Source organism: Paramormyrops kingsleyae, chromosome 6 (genome assembly GCF_048594095.1).
Source record: "Paramormyrops kingsleyae isolate MSU_618 chromosome 6, PKINGS_0.4, whole genome shotgun sequence".
NCBI classification, from domain to species: Eukaryota; Metazoa; Chordata; class Actinopteri; order Osteoglossiformes; family Mormyridae; genus Paramormyrops; species Paramormyrops kingsleyae.
The window spans coordinates 12,200,612-12,218,213 of NC_132802.1; the positions used below are offsets into that span (position 1 = coordinate 12,200,612).

The 17,602-nt window shown below is 43.5% G+C and overlaps 2 protein-coding genes and 1 long non-coding RNA gene across 4 annotated transcripts in view; all 3 read right to left on the minus strand.

Moving 5' to 3' along the window:
• The window catches only part of esama (endothelial cell adhesion molecule a), a 43,290-nt gene extending 36,067 nt beyond the window's left edge, over positions 1-7,223 (minus strand). Inside the window, exon 1 of the mRNA XM_072713660.1 lies at positions 6,720-7,223. Within this exon, the coding sequence (XP_072569761.1) occupies positions 6,720-6,843 (124 nt within the window). The 5' untranslated portion in view covers positions 6,844-7,223. The remainder of the gene's footprint in view (positions 1-6,719) is intronic.
• A 493-nt stretch (positions 7,224-7,716) lies between these two features.
• LOC140591737 (uncharacterized) lies at positions 7,717-8,219 on the minus strand. Its single transcript, XR_011992042.1, has 2 exons — positions 7,998-8,219; positions 7,717-7,860 (listed from the first exon to the last, which is right to left on the minus strand). It is a non-coding gene; the product is annotated as an uncharacterized lncRNA (long non-coding RNA).
• A 3,281-nt stretch (positions 8,220-11,500) lies between these two features.
• Positions 11,501-16,508, minus strand: msantd2 (Myb/SANT DNA binding domain containing 2). 2 transcript variants are annotated; one of them, XM_023834873.2, is made up of 4 exons: positions 16,055-16,508; positions 15,266-15,518; positions 13,794-13,857; positions 11,501-13,255 (listed from the first exon to the last, which is right to left on the minus strand). In XM_023834873.2, the coding sequence occupies exons 1-4, from the start codon at positions 16,493-16,495 to the stop codon at positions 12,376-12,378; spliced, it is 1,638 nt and encodes a 545-aa protein (XP_023690641.1). In that variant the 5' UTR covers positions 16,496-16,508; the 3' UTR covers positions 11,501-12,375. The 2 variants fall into 2 exon arrangements, with proteins under 2 accessions (XP_023690641.1, XP_023690639.1); XM_023834871.2 differs by having other exon boundaries at positions 13,794-13,875.
• Between the last annotated feature and the right edge of the window lie 1,094 nt (positions 16,509-17,602).

Below are 17,602 nucleotides of genomic sequence, written 5' to 3' on the forward strand. Positions count from 1 at the left end.
TAAAAAGGATTTATGGGAGAAAAGACAGAGCTGACTGTTGCCTGCGACATGCGGGGATTTCATCAGAGTCCCCTCTCCAGGCTAGCAGGAACCCGCGTCAGGAATAGCTATGCCGCACTCGCACACCTCTGTCGCGACTGACAGCACCAGCAGCCGTCGCTGCCATCTTCACTCCGATGGGCGTGCGGCCCCGGTCAGCCCCATGCGGCTCAGAAAGGGAGACCGGAGGGGGCCTCGCCGGCAGCGGCCGCACCGCTCTCAACAAGCAGAGCTAGAGGGGCAATGCCTGACACGGGCAACTGCACAACCAGTTACACTAGACGGGCCCCAGACAGTCACGCTGACGGCAGAGGGGTTACTCATTAACGTGCTTCCCAAGTGACAACTCTGTAGGCCAGCCGAGGTAAAAATAAACGAAAACAATGACATAACGCCGGGAGTTAGGAAGTCGGTGGTGCGCCTACTGAAGAGTAAAACTTCATTATCATCCTTTAATGTCTTACTTTAATATTAATAAAGCCCTGATCTGGAGAAAGGACATCTGGTAGAATGTTTTTTTTGTTGGCCCAGAGCAGCACCAGTCAACCCATCAGACGATAATAATAATAATATTATTATTATTTAAATATAATAAAACCAAGAATTTAAAACAGTTAAACTGGTAAAATATGAGGCACGCTTTAACATCAGCATGAGAAAACCCAACAATCTCCAACTGGCTCTCTCACACTACACTGCCATACACTGCTCTACTTTGGGGCTCTGGGTTGTTAGTGTGAGAACATGCAATTAGCCTTGCCAGAGTCATAGGGAGAGCATGGCGCTCATGAACACAGACGGCCGTAAAAAGCAATAGCGTTTCCCCAGCCATAAGCAAGGCTGGTCCATCACATTCCCCTTTGACTGGGGAAAGGGGGAGTGGCCTGCACGTGTGAGTGACTTCATAGGCCAGCATAAATGTTGGGAAAGTCGCCCACTTGATTTCTCACGACCCCTGGCCAGCTCCTCCAGGGACGACGACAGAATCCTGACTGGATGGCCTGGGAGCCTTCATGCTCCCCGAGGGGTAAAAGCTGACAGTTAGCCTCACTGCGCTCAGACAGTCTTGTACATAAATGGACACCAACAGCGCTATTCACTGCTCATGTACACCTGGGGATGTGGAGCAGGTAACAGGATCACAGTCTACATTATTCCTTTAGAAGTATTTTCACAGTGCCTACAATAATTACCCACTGTTTAACAAAAGGCGACCACAAAACAACAAATATCTGACATCTCCCTACATACCAAATACATCTGATTTCTTCATAGACCTTACATGCTTCTGAGAACCCAAGATGTCAAACTGAAACAGAAATTCTGCTAGCTACTGGCAGCTTCTCACAGAACATTATTTTAAGAAATGAGCAACTTAAGATAAGAGATTGGCGTTGACTTGACATTTCATCAAACTGCTATTCTTAGTGTTTAGGCACTAGGGCAACCAGTAGGAATGAACAAGCAAGCTGTGTATATGGGTGGTATGGCAGCTTGCTAGCACTGGCACCTCTAGGGCTGCGAGTTCAAATCCCACCTCCACTCTGTGTGGTGTTTATATATATACATATATTCATTGTCCCAGTGTCGTAAGTGTCTCCTCCTGCAGTCCAATGACATGCAGTTAGGTGATGTTTTGACTCTGGACTGCCCGTGGTGTGTTTGTGTGTGTCTTGTGATGGAAAGACACCCTCTGCTGCCTGGGATAGGCTCCAAGCCACCCTGCAATCCCGCCCGGACAAACAGGTGGAAGACAGGACATATGGAAGCTTGCAGAACTCTTCATTTCACCTTAGAGGAGAGGCTGAACGTAGAGCCAAGTCAATCACCACAACTGCTGCCCCAAAAAAAGATTCAGCGATGTCTACACCCAGCAATACAGGGGAATGATCAGTCTGGAGCACCTATTGTCGCAGTAACGTTTTGCTGCAAGCTAATCTGCTAGGGTGGACTGTCACACTAGAATAGTAAACATTAACAAAACCATACCGAGGTACTATGACTGGGCCAATGATTAACTAAATCTCAAGGCCTGGCTGGGCTCAAGATGGACAGGCCGAAACCGCGGCAAATAAAATCCTAGTGGTTTGTCTTGAAAATTCGCACCCATCCTAGTCAGACACTAAGCACAGGCTATTAAAGATTCTATAATTTAAAAATATATTTAAAAAAAATAATTAAAAAGCAGACTTTCCATTTTTCCTGAAGACACCACAGAGGCTTGGCTGGTCAGCCAATCATGTGACTAACTGGCTAGAGACCAAGATACCAAGCAATCTCACTCACACACACACACACACACACACACACACACTCTGTCTCTCTCTCTGACCCTGACTTTCCCCTATGAGCAAGGCTGTCCAATTTTGGTCTAAGAGGGTGCAGTTATGGATGTCTTCCAACTCTCTTCAAAGTGCTGAAAAATCTCCATTGGCTAAATTAGGGTAATGGTCAGTTTAACCAACTGCTTAAGTGGCCAGATGGAACACAAATAAATGTACATTCTGGAACTGCACTGACAGAGCTCGACCAGCACTACCAGCGCCCGCCGGGTCAGTTTACGGTTGTTGGCACATGCCAACTCCCTACCTGTAGGCAAAGACGAATGAAGATGCACCGACCAACGTCACACTGCCAAAACGGGAGGACATATTTGGTGTTAACTCAGATTAGAGGGTTTCATAATAACTAAGACGTGTTACCCTTTCATATCAGGTGCCTGACTGATTACTGTTAAACGCAGATTGTTAAAAGTTACCCAGTTCAGAAGAAATAACATCCCATGGGTGGTTTTTAAAAATACTTCTTCGTTTTAATACTTCCTTCTTTTTTTTTTGGAAAGTTCTGGAAACGATAATATATGCCGGAGGAAAGCCGAACACATACAAAGACACACAAATCAAAGACAGGATTCAAACCTACAGTCCCAATGAAGAGGCCACTGTGCTCCCCACTGAGTCACCAGGCCGCATGTATTCACCTTGTCAATGCAGCGAGAAATCCATCACTGGTCTTATCCTCCAGCATTTCTTTTAATCCCAGCGTTTATCAAAATCTAGTTCCTCAAAACAAGTCGCCAAGGAACTAAACTAAAAATAACACACAGAAGTCTGGTAACAGGAAAAGGACATATTTCAGGATGACAATCCCCCAAATGACAGGACTGTTTCACTGCTGACATCATCAGACTCATGTGTATTTAACTTTAAAAAGGGCACTGGAACTCAAACATACACCACTAAGGCAAACAGTTCACAGCAATTTGGACAAAACTTAAAAGGGTCCAACGGATATTACGCAAATACATTTTAAATGTACTAATTAGGAAACCAGTGGGAAGGTTGATTATTCAGGGAAAGCGACATGGACAGCTACCAGTATGCAAAGAAATCAAAACCCAGAAAAACACTAATAAAATAGTAATGATATAATTAGTGTGAATAAATGTGCATTTTATCTGTTCACCACTGGGAGGTCCTCCAAACAAAGACCAATATATAATGGCCTGCATTCATGTAGTAATCATAAATACATCCCGCATATAAAGACAGAAACAGGGGCTTACACAGAGCTCAACCATTAAAGTCATGTTTTTGGAAATAAATGGCATAAGTTATCAGGTAAGATCATCAGGCAGATAAAGACTAAGTTCCCATTGTGGCTGGACTAATCGATCTCCATAACAGCAGTGATGGTGGCTTTGCATAGATGGACTGAGTTCAGCAATACTGCACACTTTGATGCTATGTGGACATTGCACTGAAATTATGCAGAAAGCAAGTAAGAAGCACAACCTAACAATGACAGCAGGTCACCAACTTGGAAAAACCAGCACTTCCTTTGAAAAGGTTATTCTGGCTCTGTGCACAAAAATATCATGTCTGACAAAGTCCACTAGTGCCTCTTCAACAGGACAAGGAAACCACATGGTTTCTGACTATCATTTTAAGCAAGCCACATGGAGTTGGGGGAAAACGTTGGGGAAGAGTTTGGGGTGATGAAAAAGAAAAATTCCTTTTTTTGGTATTTTGAATAAGAGGATTAAAGGATCAATAGGACGAGATCATGGTGCAAATTGTGTTTGAGAAATTCAGGATGCAATTAGACTGCGGAAAACAAATGGTGCGCCCAAAATTGCATACTTGATTGCATACTATATTTCACCTAGTACATGGCAAAGTGAGCAGTATGACCCAATCCTCAGTATGGATGAGACAGTAGGCAAGCAGTACTCAGGTGACATGCTACTAATGGTGAAATTTTGAAGCGTGCAACCAATGGATGTACAGTATCCCACAAGACCATTGGAGGTGCAACCAGAAATGAAGAATGTTGCTTGCGCATACATTTTTTGTCGATTGCAGGAGGAATATTGTCTTGGTCAAATTTTACATAAAAAAAAAAACAATACTGTCACATAAATTGAATCAACTATGTATTTTTTTCCATTCAGTTTTTTTTCCCCCACCTTCATAGAGGTCAAGTTTGTCATTGGTCCAAGTGTATTTGTACTGTTCCCATGCATACATACAGTGACTAAAATAATGGTTAAGTAATAGGCTTCTAAAAAAATTTAGTATGTATTGAATTCGGGGATGCACTCTAAGTCTTTACATGTGCTTGGCTGTAACCCCCAAGTGAGTACAGGAAGCAAACACACCAAGGAACAACTGTGTTGCCCAGGTTAAGGAATAAATCAGCATTTGGTACTTAACTTATGAACTTTTTGGCAGGTACAAATATGCCCTTCTGGGTGGCTTATCTTTTTTTTTTTGTTAAATCACCACTTGAAGTGCTCATATTTACAACCATTAATAACACTGACCAGGGGTTGTGTTACAAGAGCAGTAATTTCATGCATGCGTTTTCAGTAACAGCTTATTCAATACAGGGTTACTGCTCAGCCTATTCCTCAAAGCACAGCACACGCAGAACCATGGGCAAAATGTCAATACATCACAGCTCCCACACACAAAGGGTACAACGGAAAAGCCAATTAATCTGAAACGCAAGTCTTTGGATTCTGGAAAGAAAAGCAGGAGACGCAGAGAAAATCCATTTTAACTTGAGGAGAGTATGTGAAACACACACACACACACACGCACACACACACACACACACACACACGTGGGACAGAAACTGAACCCACAGGTCTGAGGTCACTATGTTACCCACTGAGCCACCGCACTGCCCTACAAAATTATAAAATTCAGAGCAAGCAATAAGGAATATAAATCAGCAAGGCGCACATAATGGTGGAAAGGGAAAACACCACACATTAGCCATTTATCCTGTTAGGAAGCAGCGAGACCTCATTTCCTGTGCCAGCCGGTCACTGGCTTCCTGGGTAATGCTCTATTGTGAGTTTGCAGCCTTCCGGAATGCATGAAGTGACTCTCTTCCAGCTTCCTTTCCTGTCCTGACACAAGGATACACCTGAGCTTGAGGTCTAGTTTAATCAGGAGTGCGGCAAGGTCGATATATAAACCGCGTCCCACAACCCTCAACCACAGAGATTATTCCCATTTTGGATAATGAGTAATCAGGTCGGGAACCAAGACACAACTGCACTTCAGCAGCGGTGGGGCGATCAAATAGCTACAGTATGCTTCTTGTTATTCCAATCAGATGCTGCTACTATCCACAGAACAGGCAAGATCTTCACAGTCAGACAAACGGAGTGTAGATCAGTACCTGACTGATTCAATAACAGGATACCTATGAGGGCATGTACAGTTTGGGAAAAGGTCTTATGTTGGTTTCATTCAAGAAACATTAAATATAAATCCTAAAAAGCATTTCGGATTATGACATTCGTTCATTGAGCAGCATAAGCAAATACGATGCATCCAATATAAGGCGCGACATGTCACGACAGCTTTTAATAGTCGTTGGACGGACATCTTACTCAATTAACCACGGACAAGACATGTATTCAAATCGTTAGTGTGGGAGATTTGTATTTTCCCATTCTGGTTTGCATGTATTTATGTATTTTTCAGTAGTATAAAGAAGAGTTAATTATTTAGGTGTGAGGATGTAATTTAATAGGCCAGCGTTATTCTCCAGTTAAATAGGACGACAGTGAGCAAGTGCAGAGGTCCGTCGTATTCTTCTTATAGGGGAAAAACTATTTTAAACATGCCCTAAATTATACAAGAAATTGCACGGTACGTTTATTGTCGCTGTACACAAAGGGAAAAGAAGTCTCGCGTTTACTAAGTACACCTCCAGAAAGCAGCTCTGACACCATTAACATGAAAAGGTCAGCTGAAGGTAGATTAACTCGACTGAATAAATTTCACTGTTTCTTTCTCGGCGAAGTATTTCGAGTTTAAAACTAACTAACCGCGCATAACGACGTTGCTTTTCACGAAACGGTACCGAAGAACAGGTGTTTGAAGGCAAGCCGCTTTCTGTATCTCACACTGCACGTCAGTTCCACAACTAATGACCAAAATCATTCAAAAACAAGCGCAATCCCCTCTCTCTGGCATCATTCAGCTTCAAACCGAAAAAGTTAATGAAATAATAATAAATGTATGTAGTCAAACGGTACAGTTGTAGCCGATAAGTACATATTAAGAGTGCAACACTAACAGTTGTACTCCATTTGGAAAAGTACACTTTGTGCATTTTGTTCAGTAGATTATTTTGATTGCAAACAAAGCGCATCATACCTGGAAAAGTCCCCAGAACCAGTAACATGAGCGAGGTGATAAGTTTTCTTGAAGCTCCCATCTCCATGGTCCAACACGCACCTTCTTCTGCGCGTCCCACCCTTCCGACTTCCAGCCTAGACATACAAGATCCTTTAAGTATTTTCCCGTTATCTTCGCCTTTTCGCACGGCAGATCTTATATTAGAGGTCCCTTTTCAATATCAGTTGATCAAAAGACCAAAATCCAGGTCAGGAGCTGGGTGCTGCTTGAAATTACGCCCGAGGAGCCATAACCTCCAGTTGCGCGTCTGAATCGCGAAGCTGCGAGCGCACAGAAGCCGGACGCGCAGACTGACCAGCTGCGACCGGACAAGCAAAGCAGCAAAGAAACACTTCCCGCTTCTGTTAGGAAATTTCCGCCCAGAAATAAGTGGCAAATAAACAGAAACGATTCCCTATCCCTTGCTGCGGAACTAGTTCTCATCATGGAGCTCATCCGCAAGTAAAGGGCTTGTGTACCCCGGCCGCCGCACCTGGGTCCGCCCGACACGCCTACCAAACGTAGGAAACGCCCCTCATTTCTCCAACAGGTGTCTCGAGTGTTTTTATGAAAAACATTCTTTTGAATGTTTTGCTATATAAATGTTTTACAAACTCAAACCAATATTACACTTCCATAAGTTCACCATCAACGTTTTGTTCAAAATAAGAACAAATGTTAGGCTACAATGCGGTTCATAAGTTACTTCATGTCACCGTTTAATTGCCCTAAACAAACATGTGTATTACTGTAAACTCATAGATTACAGACAATTCAGTCAGGTGAGGGGTATTTACGTAGTTTAACTTTGGCTGACTGCGCTAACTAAAATGTAATATCCTACTCCATATACCTGAGCAAGACAGATTACACAGTGGTTTTAAGCAGTGGCGACCCGTTCAATCTAGGGTAATTTAATCAAAATTAATTTTCCTTTACAATGCTTATGACGCAAATGAAAACAAAACGCAGACCCTTACATAACAGCCTGCTAGTTTATTTTATCAAGGTTTCATGGAAATACGTTGATTTTTTTCTTCTTTTTTTAAGCCAGATAAAAGCTATTTTAGGCGCGCGACTTGCGTCGCTTGATCAGGAGAGTCCTGTTTAACGTCACGTACTGCAATAAAATAAAACCGAAGAGCATGGATTAGCGATGCTGTAGCACACACACGACCCCTTGGTGACACATATTTATTTAAACTATTTATAGAGCTATGCATTTTTCTCATTAAGGCCAAGCTACTTGCAACGTGCCTCTTGGTAGGAGTGCCACGCCTGATACTTTGTTTTAGCCGACAGCCCCATTGTGTGTCTGCGCTGGTTACTTCAGCGAATCAGTCAGGGCGGCTTGCTGGAGCAGAGCTCGCAGCACTTAACCTCGGCAGAGCAGAGAGAGATCAGCCTTCCGAGATGAAAGTCTTCCTCGCTCCTCGGGGCTGGCTGGTTGCCATAGAAACGCGGCCGAAGTTAATGCAGCAAGACTTGCCAATTACTAGGGGCCGGTGTGCTCACTTGTGTGATTAAATCCCGAGATACTGTGTTATTGGTACGCGTTACGGTGGCCTAGGATTATTACCTCTGATTGATCTGAATTACTGACTGCGGATGTCCACTAAGATTGCGATCACAGATGATTTCAGACGTGATGGGTTTTACCGGAGGGATATTTGAAAGTAAAGGTATGAACGAAGAAGAAAATTCTTCCATTAATAAAGTTTTATATAAACAAGGTAAAATTATGTCAAATATATTCAGCACTGACGATTCTTTGCAAGTCTATCAGCAGTATCTATTATTAAATAGGCCTACTGGTAACATTAGTCACATGAAATATGTACCATTTTTAGATCATTTATCCATTTTATAATTCATTAAGGTCATACATAGAACCGTTTCAGAATTGGCTCTAGATCAGTGTTTTCCCCCAATTTGCATTTTAAAACATTTTTTTGATATATTTTGTGTCTCACACCACAATGTATAGTGGTCTAGGCAGATGTTTTTGGATTATAAGATAAATCTTCTTTTCTTAGATGTGGTTCTGCTGCTTTCTGGGGAACCCGCAATAAAATAGCTACTTGTTTCACTCTGCATCAAGGCTCCTCAAATCTGGACCTCTATTCCAAATCCAGGCATTGTTTTCAGTTCTCCCAGGTAGTTAATGTAATAATTACTGATTCTGATTGGCCAGAGGTTTCGCACCTGAGTCACAGGTAAAGAAAGGCTGGAAAATCAACAGGGCTCGGACCTTGAGGACCATGATCTGTATAGCCTTGTTATACATCATACAGTTAAACAAGCATTTGGACCATGAAATCAATGACTATATAAGAATTAGTGGATTACAAAAAAGAATTGACCCTTAATGTACAATTTCCGGGTGGCATGGTGGTGCAGTCCTATCGCCTCACAGCAAGAAGGTTCTGGGTTCGATCCCTGGGTCACCCAGGGTGCCTCTCTGTGTGGAGTTTGCATGTTCTCCCCGTGCGTGTGTGGGTTTCCTCCCAAGGCATGCAGATTAGGTCGACTGGCTACTCTAAATTGCCCATAGGTGTGACTGCGAGTGTGTGTGGCTGTTTGTCTGTGTTGGCCCTGTGGTGGACTGGCAGCCTGCCCAGGGGGTACCCTGCCTCTCGCCCGATGATGCTGGGATTGGCTCCAGCTTCCCCGTGACCTAGATGGATAAAGCGGTATAGATAATGGATGGATGTACAATTTCCAGTGTAGAATAACCTTTCTGTTTTTGTATATTCCTTAAAGTGAAAGTGTGTAATTTGTGTTTTTGTGTTGTTTTTTGGTACAATGCTATACCTCACAAGACATCTAAAAACCAATATCCATAAATACAACACTACATAATGTTACGCACTGTTCTGGTATTTCGTATTTGGCCCCATCCCGTGTATTCTCACCTGTGTGTTACTGGTTACTCAGTGGAAGTCTAGCAGGTTGGTTCCTTGACATCTGTGTACTTTTGATTCATTATCTGCCTCATTTATTTGTCACTTTGGACTAAAGTGTCTGCAGTTTAAATAACTACAAATGCTAAGGAGCAAAGCTGAGCCTTAATAAGGTTTTTATGAACATATTTTGACGACTCCTCAATAGGACACATCACATCTAGCTTTACATAGCTAATGGATAGTTAGTCATGAGCAAAAGTAAAGGTAACCATTAAAAAAACACAAAATCTATGCAAATATTTTTGAGAGTACTAATCTGTACAATAGTGGCTTTTCTAAATTAATTAATTTAATTTATTTATATTAACAAACAGGTATGAGTTCTGCAGAGGAACAATTTATTGTCCCTACCTGACTTTACATTAATACTCATTCATAAGATTTTTGGTGTGAATGGAACAGTTTATGGATGGACTGCAAAGCATAAAATGAATAAAACTACACGCATGAAGAGGGGTCTGTCCTCACATGGACATGAGGTTTGAAACAGATTTCTATTTTTACAGGAGTCATTAGCATATGTTTTACACAGTCCAATTAGATTCTGACCTTGAATGTGAGCTAACAATCAATATAATTGCACTTGATTACAGAAGATCAACATTAAAATCTCATTAAAGATCCTTCTGCAGACACCAGACCCACTGTTACTTAATATGTCTCAGCTTGAAAAGAAATTAGATGCTGATGGCGAATTTTAATATTTAATTATCCTAAGACGAGACCGAAAATAACACAGGGCATTATCACATCAAGCTTCCAGTTGTGGAGGTTAATATCCATCTTCAAACTGACATTTGAAGGCATTGTAGTGCCATAGTTTCAATACATAAATTTAAAAAGATGCATCTTTTGTACAATATAATCATCAGCACTAAAACCCTGATTGTGATTTTTTAATAATACATGCCTGTTCTTGTACAAATTGGTTGAGCAATGATGTGTTAGATTTTGTTTAGACATCATACTACAATCATTTTAAATGTATTTTTACCCTTTATTTCTTAAGATGTTAAGTAATTTTAAAGAGCTGAATTTGAATCTGATTATAATATAGCTGACATTTTACTGCATTTTAGTACAATGAAAATATTAAGTTGCTACAACGACTCTTACCTAAAAACATGATTTGAATAATTCAGGAAAGCTCTACTTGCTCATAAGTTATACTTTTTCATAGAATCTTGCATCCATTATTAAATATAGTGTGGAAAACTCAAAAAAGTCTCATATAATTCTCCTTATTTTTAATTCACATTTGTTTTGATAACTTAAAATCATTACATATTCATAGAACATAATATATTTAGGGGGGAAAAAATCAAGAAAATTAAACCTGACTTCTTGTTGCTTTAATAAGAGGACATATCTTCTCGGTTTGAATTAAAAAGCTGTCAGCAACTATTAATATGCACAATTTAGTAACCATGGTTTGAGAATGAGCCTAATTATCTTTGTGACATTCTACTGCCATCTGCTGGCAAGGACGGAGAACAACTTATTACAGACTGGCAACGAACAGTAGTCCGTGAGATTCATACACAGTAGTCAATCTGTCACATATTTCACTGCAGGATAATGGGCAAAATCATATTGTGCTGTGAATACACGTGTCTGGAAAATAACTGATTTCTCAGGAAAACAATTTACCTCAGCTAAGATGGAAATGTATGTTAATTCTGCCTGAAATCCAATCTACAGGCAAGCTTTCAGAAAGGTAAGTAGCCATTAACATTCATCATGGCACAAGGCCTGAGCTGGGAAATGGGAAAAACTGGTGGACAAAAACGATGGTTTAGCCAAAGGGTTATGGGTTCAAACCCCACCATTTATTTTGACCAACGGTTCAGGAGAGTGTAATAAAAAACAAAACTTTATCACTGGAACAAAGTTTTATGAGTTTTCGGTCCTCCAAATTATAACCATAAAATGGTACAAGATTACATTAGGCTTCATTGAGCTGAGTTTTGATTTTTGATTGCAGCTCACGAATTCCAAATTCTGTACCAAAAGCGGTGCTCCCAGAACTCACAGGTGCGGTGAACAGCAGGTGGATGGATAGGGGTCATTTATTGTTGTCCAAAACAATGTAAACATACAAGAAGGTGATCCGGAAACCAAAACATCACCACTCTGTATTCACAAATAAAAAAATAAAACAAAACTGTTCCCCCCCGCCCCACCCCTTCGGACAAAGTGTTCGAAATACCGGAATGCTTGACGACATATACATTCATACATAAATATACACATACACACACTGGACGTGCATGTATGCATACGGAGAGATAGACTTTATATATTATATACTTAATACTGTATATATATATAAATTTATGTATATATTCATACATAATTTCCTGTGTTTATTAGAATTTTCCTTCATGTCGGAATCTTACCTGGCACACTGGTTTTGAAGTTACACTTCAAGAACATAAAGAAAACAATAATTAAGGAAAAAAATCTTTGAAGGCAGTTTTTAAAAATTAACTGACAACAGCCACTTACTGGCCGTGACTCCTCCTCCCCGCAGGATGGGGATGCAAGTCATCCCAGACAGTGACGCAGACAGACTCCCTGATTTCAGTGTGGCTACGAAGGCAAGAGCACCTTCCCGTCCTTCCGCCCCTAAGCTTCTCCTCGAGTCCCCGCAATGTCCGGACAGGGCCTTACAACGCATCCTTCTTGTTGAATTTCAAGGAATAGCCGATGGCGATTTCTAGACATTCCACTAAGGACCCGGCCGACAGGAAGTCCAGCTCCACCTCGATGAATTTAATATAAATAGCGGACCGGGGCGAGCCCCCTTCCTTGGACTGGACGTTGCAGTTCCCCAGCAGGAACTTGGTGACGGCTGAGGGCTCGCCCCGGCCGTAATGCTTGCCTGAGCTCTGAAAGTGCTGGAACAGGCATTGCTGCAGCGTCCTGTCCTCGGCGATGCCCAGGTAGCAGTACGTCACTTTGGCCGAGGACCCCTGACCTCGGTCCCGCTCCGGAGACCCGGACGGGCTCAGGCTCCGCTCCTGATCGCTGGGCTCCGGCGACGATGGCCGGTCCCCAGAGTCCGATGGCGCGGCGCCCTTTACCTCCTCGTAGCCGATGGCATAGAGGCCATAGGTTTTGGGGATGCCACCGGGCAGCAGATACTGGGAGCCGTTGCTGCAGCCAGCTACCCGTGACTGGGCCACGGGAATCCAGTCCACCTCCATGTGCAGCTCCAGACAGCGTGCCTCGCTGATGGTGATGTCCAGGAACTTGTAGTAGACGTTCTTCCAATTCATCTTCTGCACCTTGGTCATGATGATGCGGCCCTCCGCCTTCTCGGGGTTGAAGTACTCGCGGAGGCGCTTACCCAGTGGCACCTGCGAGCTAATCTCGGCGTAGTGGTAGCGGATCTCCTCGCGCCAGCGCGTGTTGTAGCCCACACCGAAGATGGCCAGCTTGTTGGAGAGGTGCAGCCGGGAGAAGTCCGTCCACGTCTGGAAGTGTTCCCACTTGATCTGTACCGACTCCAGGATACGCATCACGTTCCGCATCACTTCCTGTTTCCTGTGGATCATGCCAAGAAAGGGTGCAAGGTGTAAAGCTGGGACTCAAGCTTAGTGTGGTGGATCACAGACTGATGTCAACAGTCTAGATGTTTAACTCACTGGCCATATAACATCCACGGATTCATAATTACCATGTTTTTAATAGGATAAGACAAACACACACACACACTAACTGAGAAATCAAAACCAGTTCCAATAATACAGTGCTTTTCAACCCAGTCCTCGAGAACCCCCAGATCGTCCACATTTTTGCTCCCTCCCAGTTCCCAGCCAATCAATAACACCGTATACCGGGAACAGCTGTTTTGGAGCTGGGAGGAAGCAGAAATGTGGACTGGAGGTTCCCAAGGATTTGGTTGAGAAACACAAATATAAAAATGATCCACTTGCAATGAATAAATCATTATTATATTTAATAACGGCTTTAAGATCCATGGAGAACACAAGCATGAATAACAGTGCTAATGTTTGGACAAATGAAGAGAGGTGAAGGAGAGGAATGTTCTGGGACAGCTGTATCCTGCGTCGGAACTTACTGGGAGTCTTCCGACGATTCCTGTCGAAGCTGGAGAATTCTGTTCTTCGGATGACGGATTTCCTCTGAAAAGCACAGGAGGTCTTTTCACGGAGTTGAAAAAAAAAAAAACAGACCAACAACAGAATCACACAAAGCCAAAAAGTAGGGGACACTGCATGGTTTCATCACTAACACTCAAATTAACCCAAATGGACAAGGTAGATCTCTGCAGAACGCTGTTTTTAGTTCTAGGTTATGTGACAGGTTTGTTATGTTGAGCGTAATAGACGCTTGACTGTGTTTACCTGGATACAAACCTGCAGAAGATCACTCCGCACAGTGAGTGCAAATATGTAAACTAAATACATACAAATTAGATAAACTTAGTAATGACAAAAACGTGAGTAATATCATATAGTGAAGATGCCATAAACTGAACAGGGATGCACAGCAATTACAGTGGCAGGGGAAAAAAACATCATGTGGCTCAGTGGACTAAGCCTCTCTGCCTGTGATCGGAAGGTTGCCGGTTCGAGCCCAGCCTCGGCACGCCTGTAGGTTCTTGAGTAAGGCCCTTAACCCCGAGCTCCCTGGAGGCTGCTATGGGTGGCTGCCCTCTGTGGCCAGCTTGCTCTCACTTAGAGGGGATCAATAAAGTACCAATAATAGTGACTTGACTTGGCAAATATTATGGAAAGACTTGGACTCGACTTGGACTTGTGGGCACATGACATCAGACATGACTCGGACTAGTAAGGTTTGACTCAGACTCACAAGGGGTAACTTGTTCCCATCCCTGGTTTCACCGCCAATGAGCTAACGCATGCCCCCCCTGCCATGATGTTATATAACTTGACAAACCTACTCTGATAAAAATGGAATTATTTAAAATACTTATTACAAACCATAAAGAGATGTCAGAAGATATCCAATATGTACAATATATAATTACACTATATTAATGTTATTACATCTGTTCTCCTTTCCTTTCAAATGTACAAAGAGGAAACACCCCACCAGGTCAAACTCAATAATCAACACAACAAAATGATCATTACTGGTTTGACTACAACACAAAACCTTCTGATCATCAGCTCCACCTTAACCACTACACCACCTAGTGGCTGACTTTCTTGTTGGACGGAAGTTGCTGATGTGCACCAATAACCAGGATTCCTGCTGGTAAATGGGAATCTTACCCTAGATGTTATGGGAGTAACCAAAAACCTGAATCAGGTGCCATCTGCGTCATACCGACCCTGCTTATCACTAAATCATTACAGCTTATCATAAAGTTCATCCAGTGACATACCTCGGGGAATAGAGGACCGCGAAGTTCACTACAATGTTCGGCCTACCAGGACCAACCATCTACTACAGCGTTATGAACATGATACTCTGCCAAAACTTAGAACTTCACATTCGTTCACCTTCCAGTTCTGACAGCCTACCCTGGTGATCTTTGGAGCGTGTAATAAAGCTTCCACTAACCTGCTTCTAACTCCCCCTCCTGGAAGGCGGGCAGGTCCTGGCTGCACCACTCCTCCTGAGGATAATCCTCCATGGTGCTGCTGTCCGACTCCATCTCCTGGTAGAGGCCGCTGCTGTTGATCAGCACTGGCTGGCAGCTCTGCGAATCCCAGCCCCCCTGACCGAACACTTTCTCCAGCTGCTCGATCGAATAGCTGCTCTTCCTCTTGCCGATGCCGTGCTCCTTGACCCGGCTGTAGCACCGTCGCAATGTCTGTTCAATCCAACGGCAGCTTAGGGTCAGTGAGGCGAGAGCTTGCCACCATATAGGAGCCATACGATAACAGGGTTACACTATGATATGACCCATGTCTTACTTCAGGGGGAAGTGACTGACAATAGACAAAGACTTTCCACACTACACAGGGAGGGACAGTGCACATTTCACAGTTTAAATAAGGGAAATAAGGTTTATTTCCTCCTAAGCACAGCAGACAGCAGTAACTACGATAATCACATCCCTGACACTGCGAAACTAAACACCAAGATCCATAGATGGCTGGTTTAAGGACCTTTTCATCAGTTTCACATCCCGGTTTATGCACCGGGTGGCGTGTGGCCTCATTACAAGACGTGCATCACCATTAATCAAATGTGCTACTTTTATTATAAATGCACTGACAATCCCGCCGATTAACCGATGCACGTAGACAAGTGTGCAACCCAGAAGGCAAGGCATGGGGTGACAGGCTGGTCCCTGACAGCATAAGTGGGGTAAGATGGAAACGGTGCTTACTCTGTCCTATTTACCTTCATCCTCTCCCTGCACTGCGATGGGGTCCTTTCGTAGCCCAGCTCCGCCAGCGCTCTGGAGACCCGCTCGTACATGGCCGGCCCGGGTGCCTTGCCGGAGAACACTGTCCCAGCCACCTCCAGCTGCTGCATCCTCGCCTCCGTGAGCCGCTCGTTGCCCCACACGGCGATCAGCGCGTTCGTCTCGGAGGGCGTCCACGACATTCCCCGGCAGGCGGTGAAGCTGTTGGAGGCGGAGGCCGCCCCGCTCCGGCCTGCGCCCCCGGAGACGCCGATGCCCACGTTCAGCGGCGAGAAGCGGTTCGGCGTGGACGGGTTCGAGTGATACTGGTTGCCGTCGCTCAGATCCTCCGACTCCGGAGAGGGGGCCTCGGTTTTCGGGATCTTTAATGGCGCGGATATTTCAGCCAAAGGATCGGCGTTACTGGGCGCCGCCATCTTTGTTCTGTTGCTAAGGGGAGGGGAGGAGGGGGGGCGGGGGTTGGACCTGACGCGGGAGGATGGGCCGGAGTGTGCTGGATCGAGGCTTGTGGGCCGGTTCGGAATGGCGCGTGTGGACGGCACCCGGGGAACCAGCCCGCACCTGCCGGGGTTATATATGTTTCATGTCCCGTATACCAGAACAAACACATTTCCGCGTATTTTTTCGTAAACGATGCCCACTGTAACAATAATTGCTGTTTCAATTAATATAAATACAACTAAAATTAATTAAAAATGGACACTGAGTCACGTGCAGTGACATAAGCAAAAATATTAGTAAGCCCCGTATAGAATACGATTGCATGCGTGACTCTGTGTGCCATGTTGCCCACCAGCTTTGTACTCTGTGCTGCCTGGTATAGACTCCGACAACAACCATGTGCTTCACCAGGATATGTGTATAGAAGATGTATGTATGTATGTATGTATGTATGTATGTATGTATGTTTTATCAACTTGATCAGATAGATGAAGTTTTCGCAAAAATATTGGAGATGATCTATTCAAAAATAACATAGCTTGAGTGGCTCAATAAGGTATGTTAATGGCTGTAACTGATAGCCAATTATAAGCATATAAATTTTAAGCAAGCAAATTTAACCAAATAATCGAAAACACGCTTACGATCCTAATTACACTTGTCACCTATACTTCCATTTTAAAGAGACAGTTCTAAGAATTGACCACTAGGCGGCGATGTTACCAGTCACACTTTTGATTCTGGAAAGGGGATGATTCTGCTATATTGTACAGAATCATTTTACGTAGCTGAAATTGTTTGTAACTTTTTTGTAGAACTTAATTTGTTATTTACTCTAAGTAGATCAATTGCTCACCCAAAGTGTATATTTAAATGGCTCAAACAGGGCTTTTTATCATCTCTACTATAATCTGGGGATTCAGGGGCGCAGTAGGGCCATGGATACCCTGGTAGATTCTGGGGGCCCCTCACTTTGCTGGAGCCTGTGAATGCATACAGTTATATAATGCACGGGGGCAAGATGACATTTTGTCAGGGGGCCCAGAATATCAATAGCCACCTTCCTGTGGGCTTTGATTCGT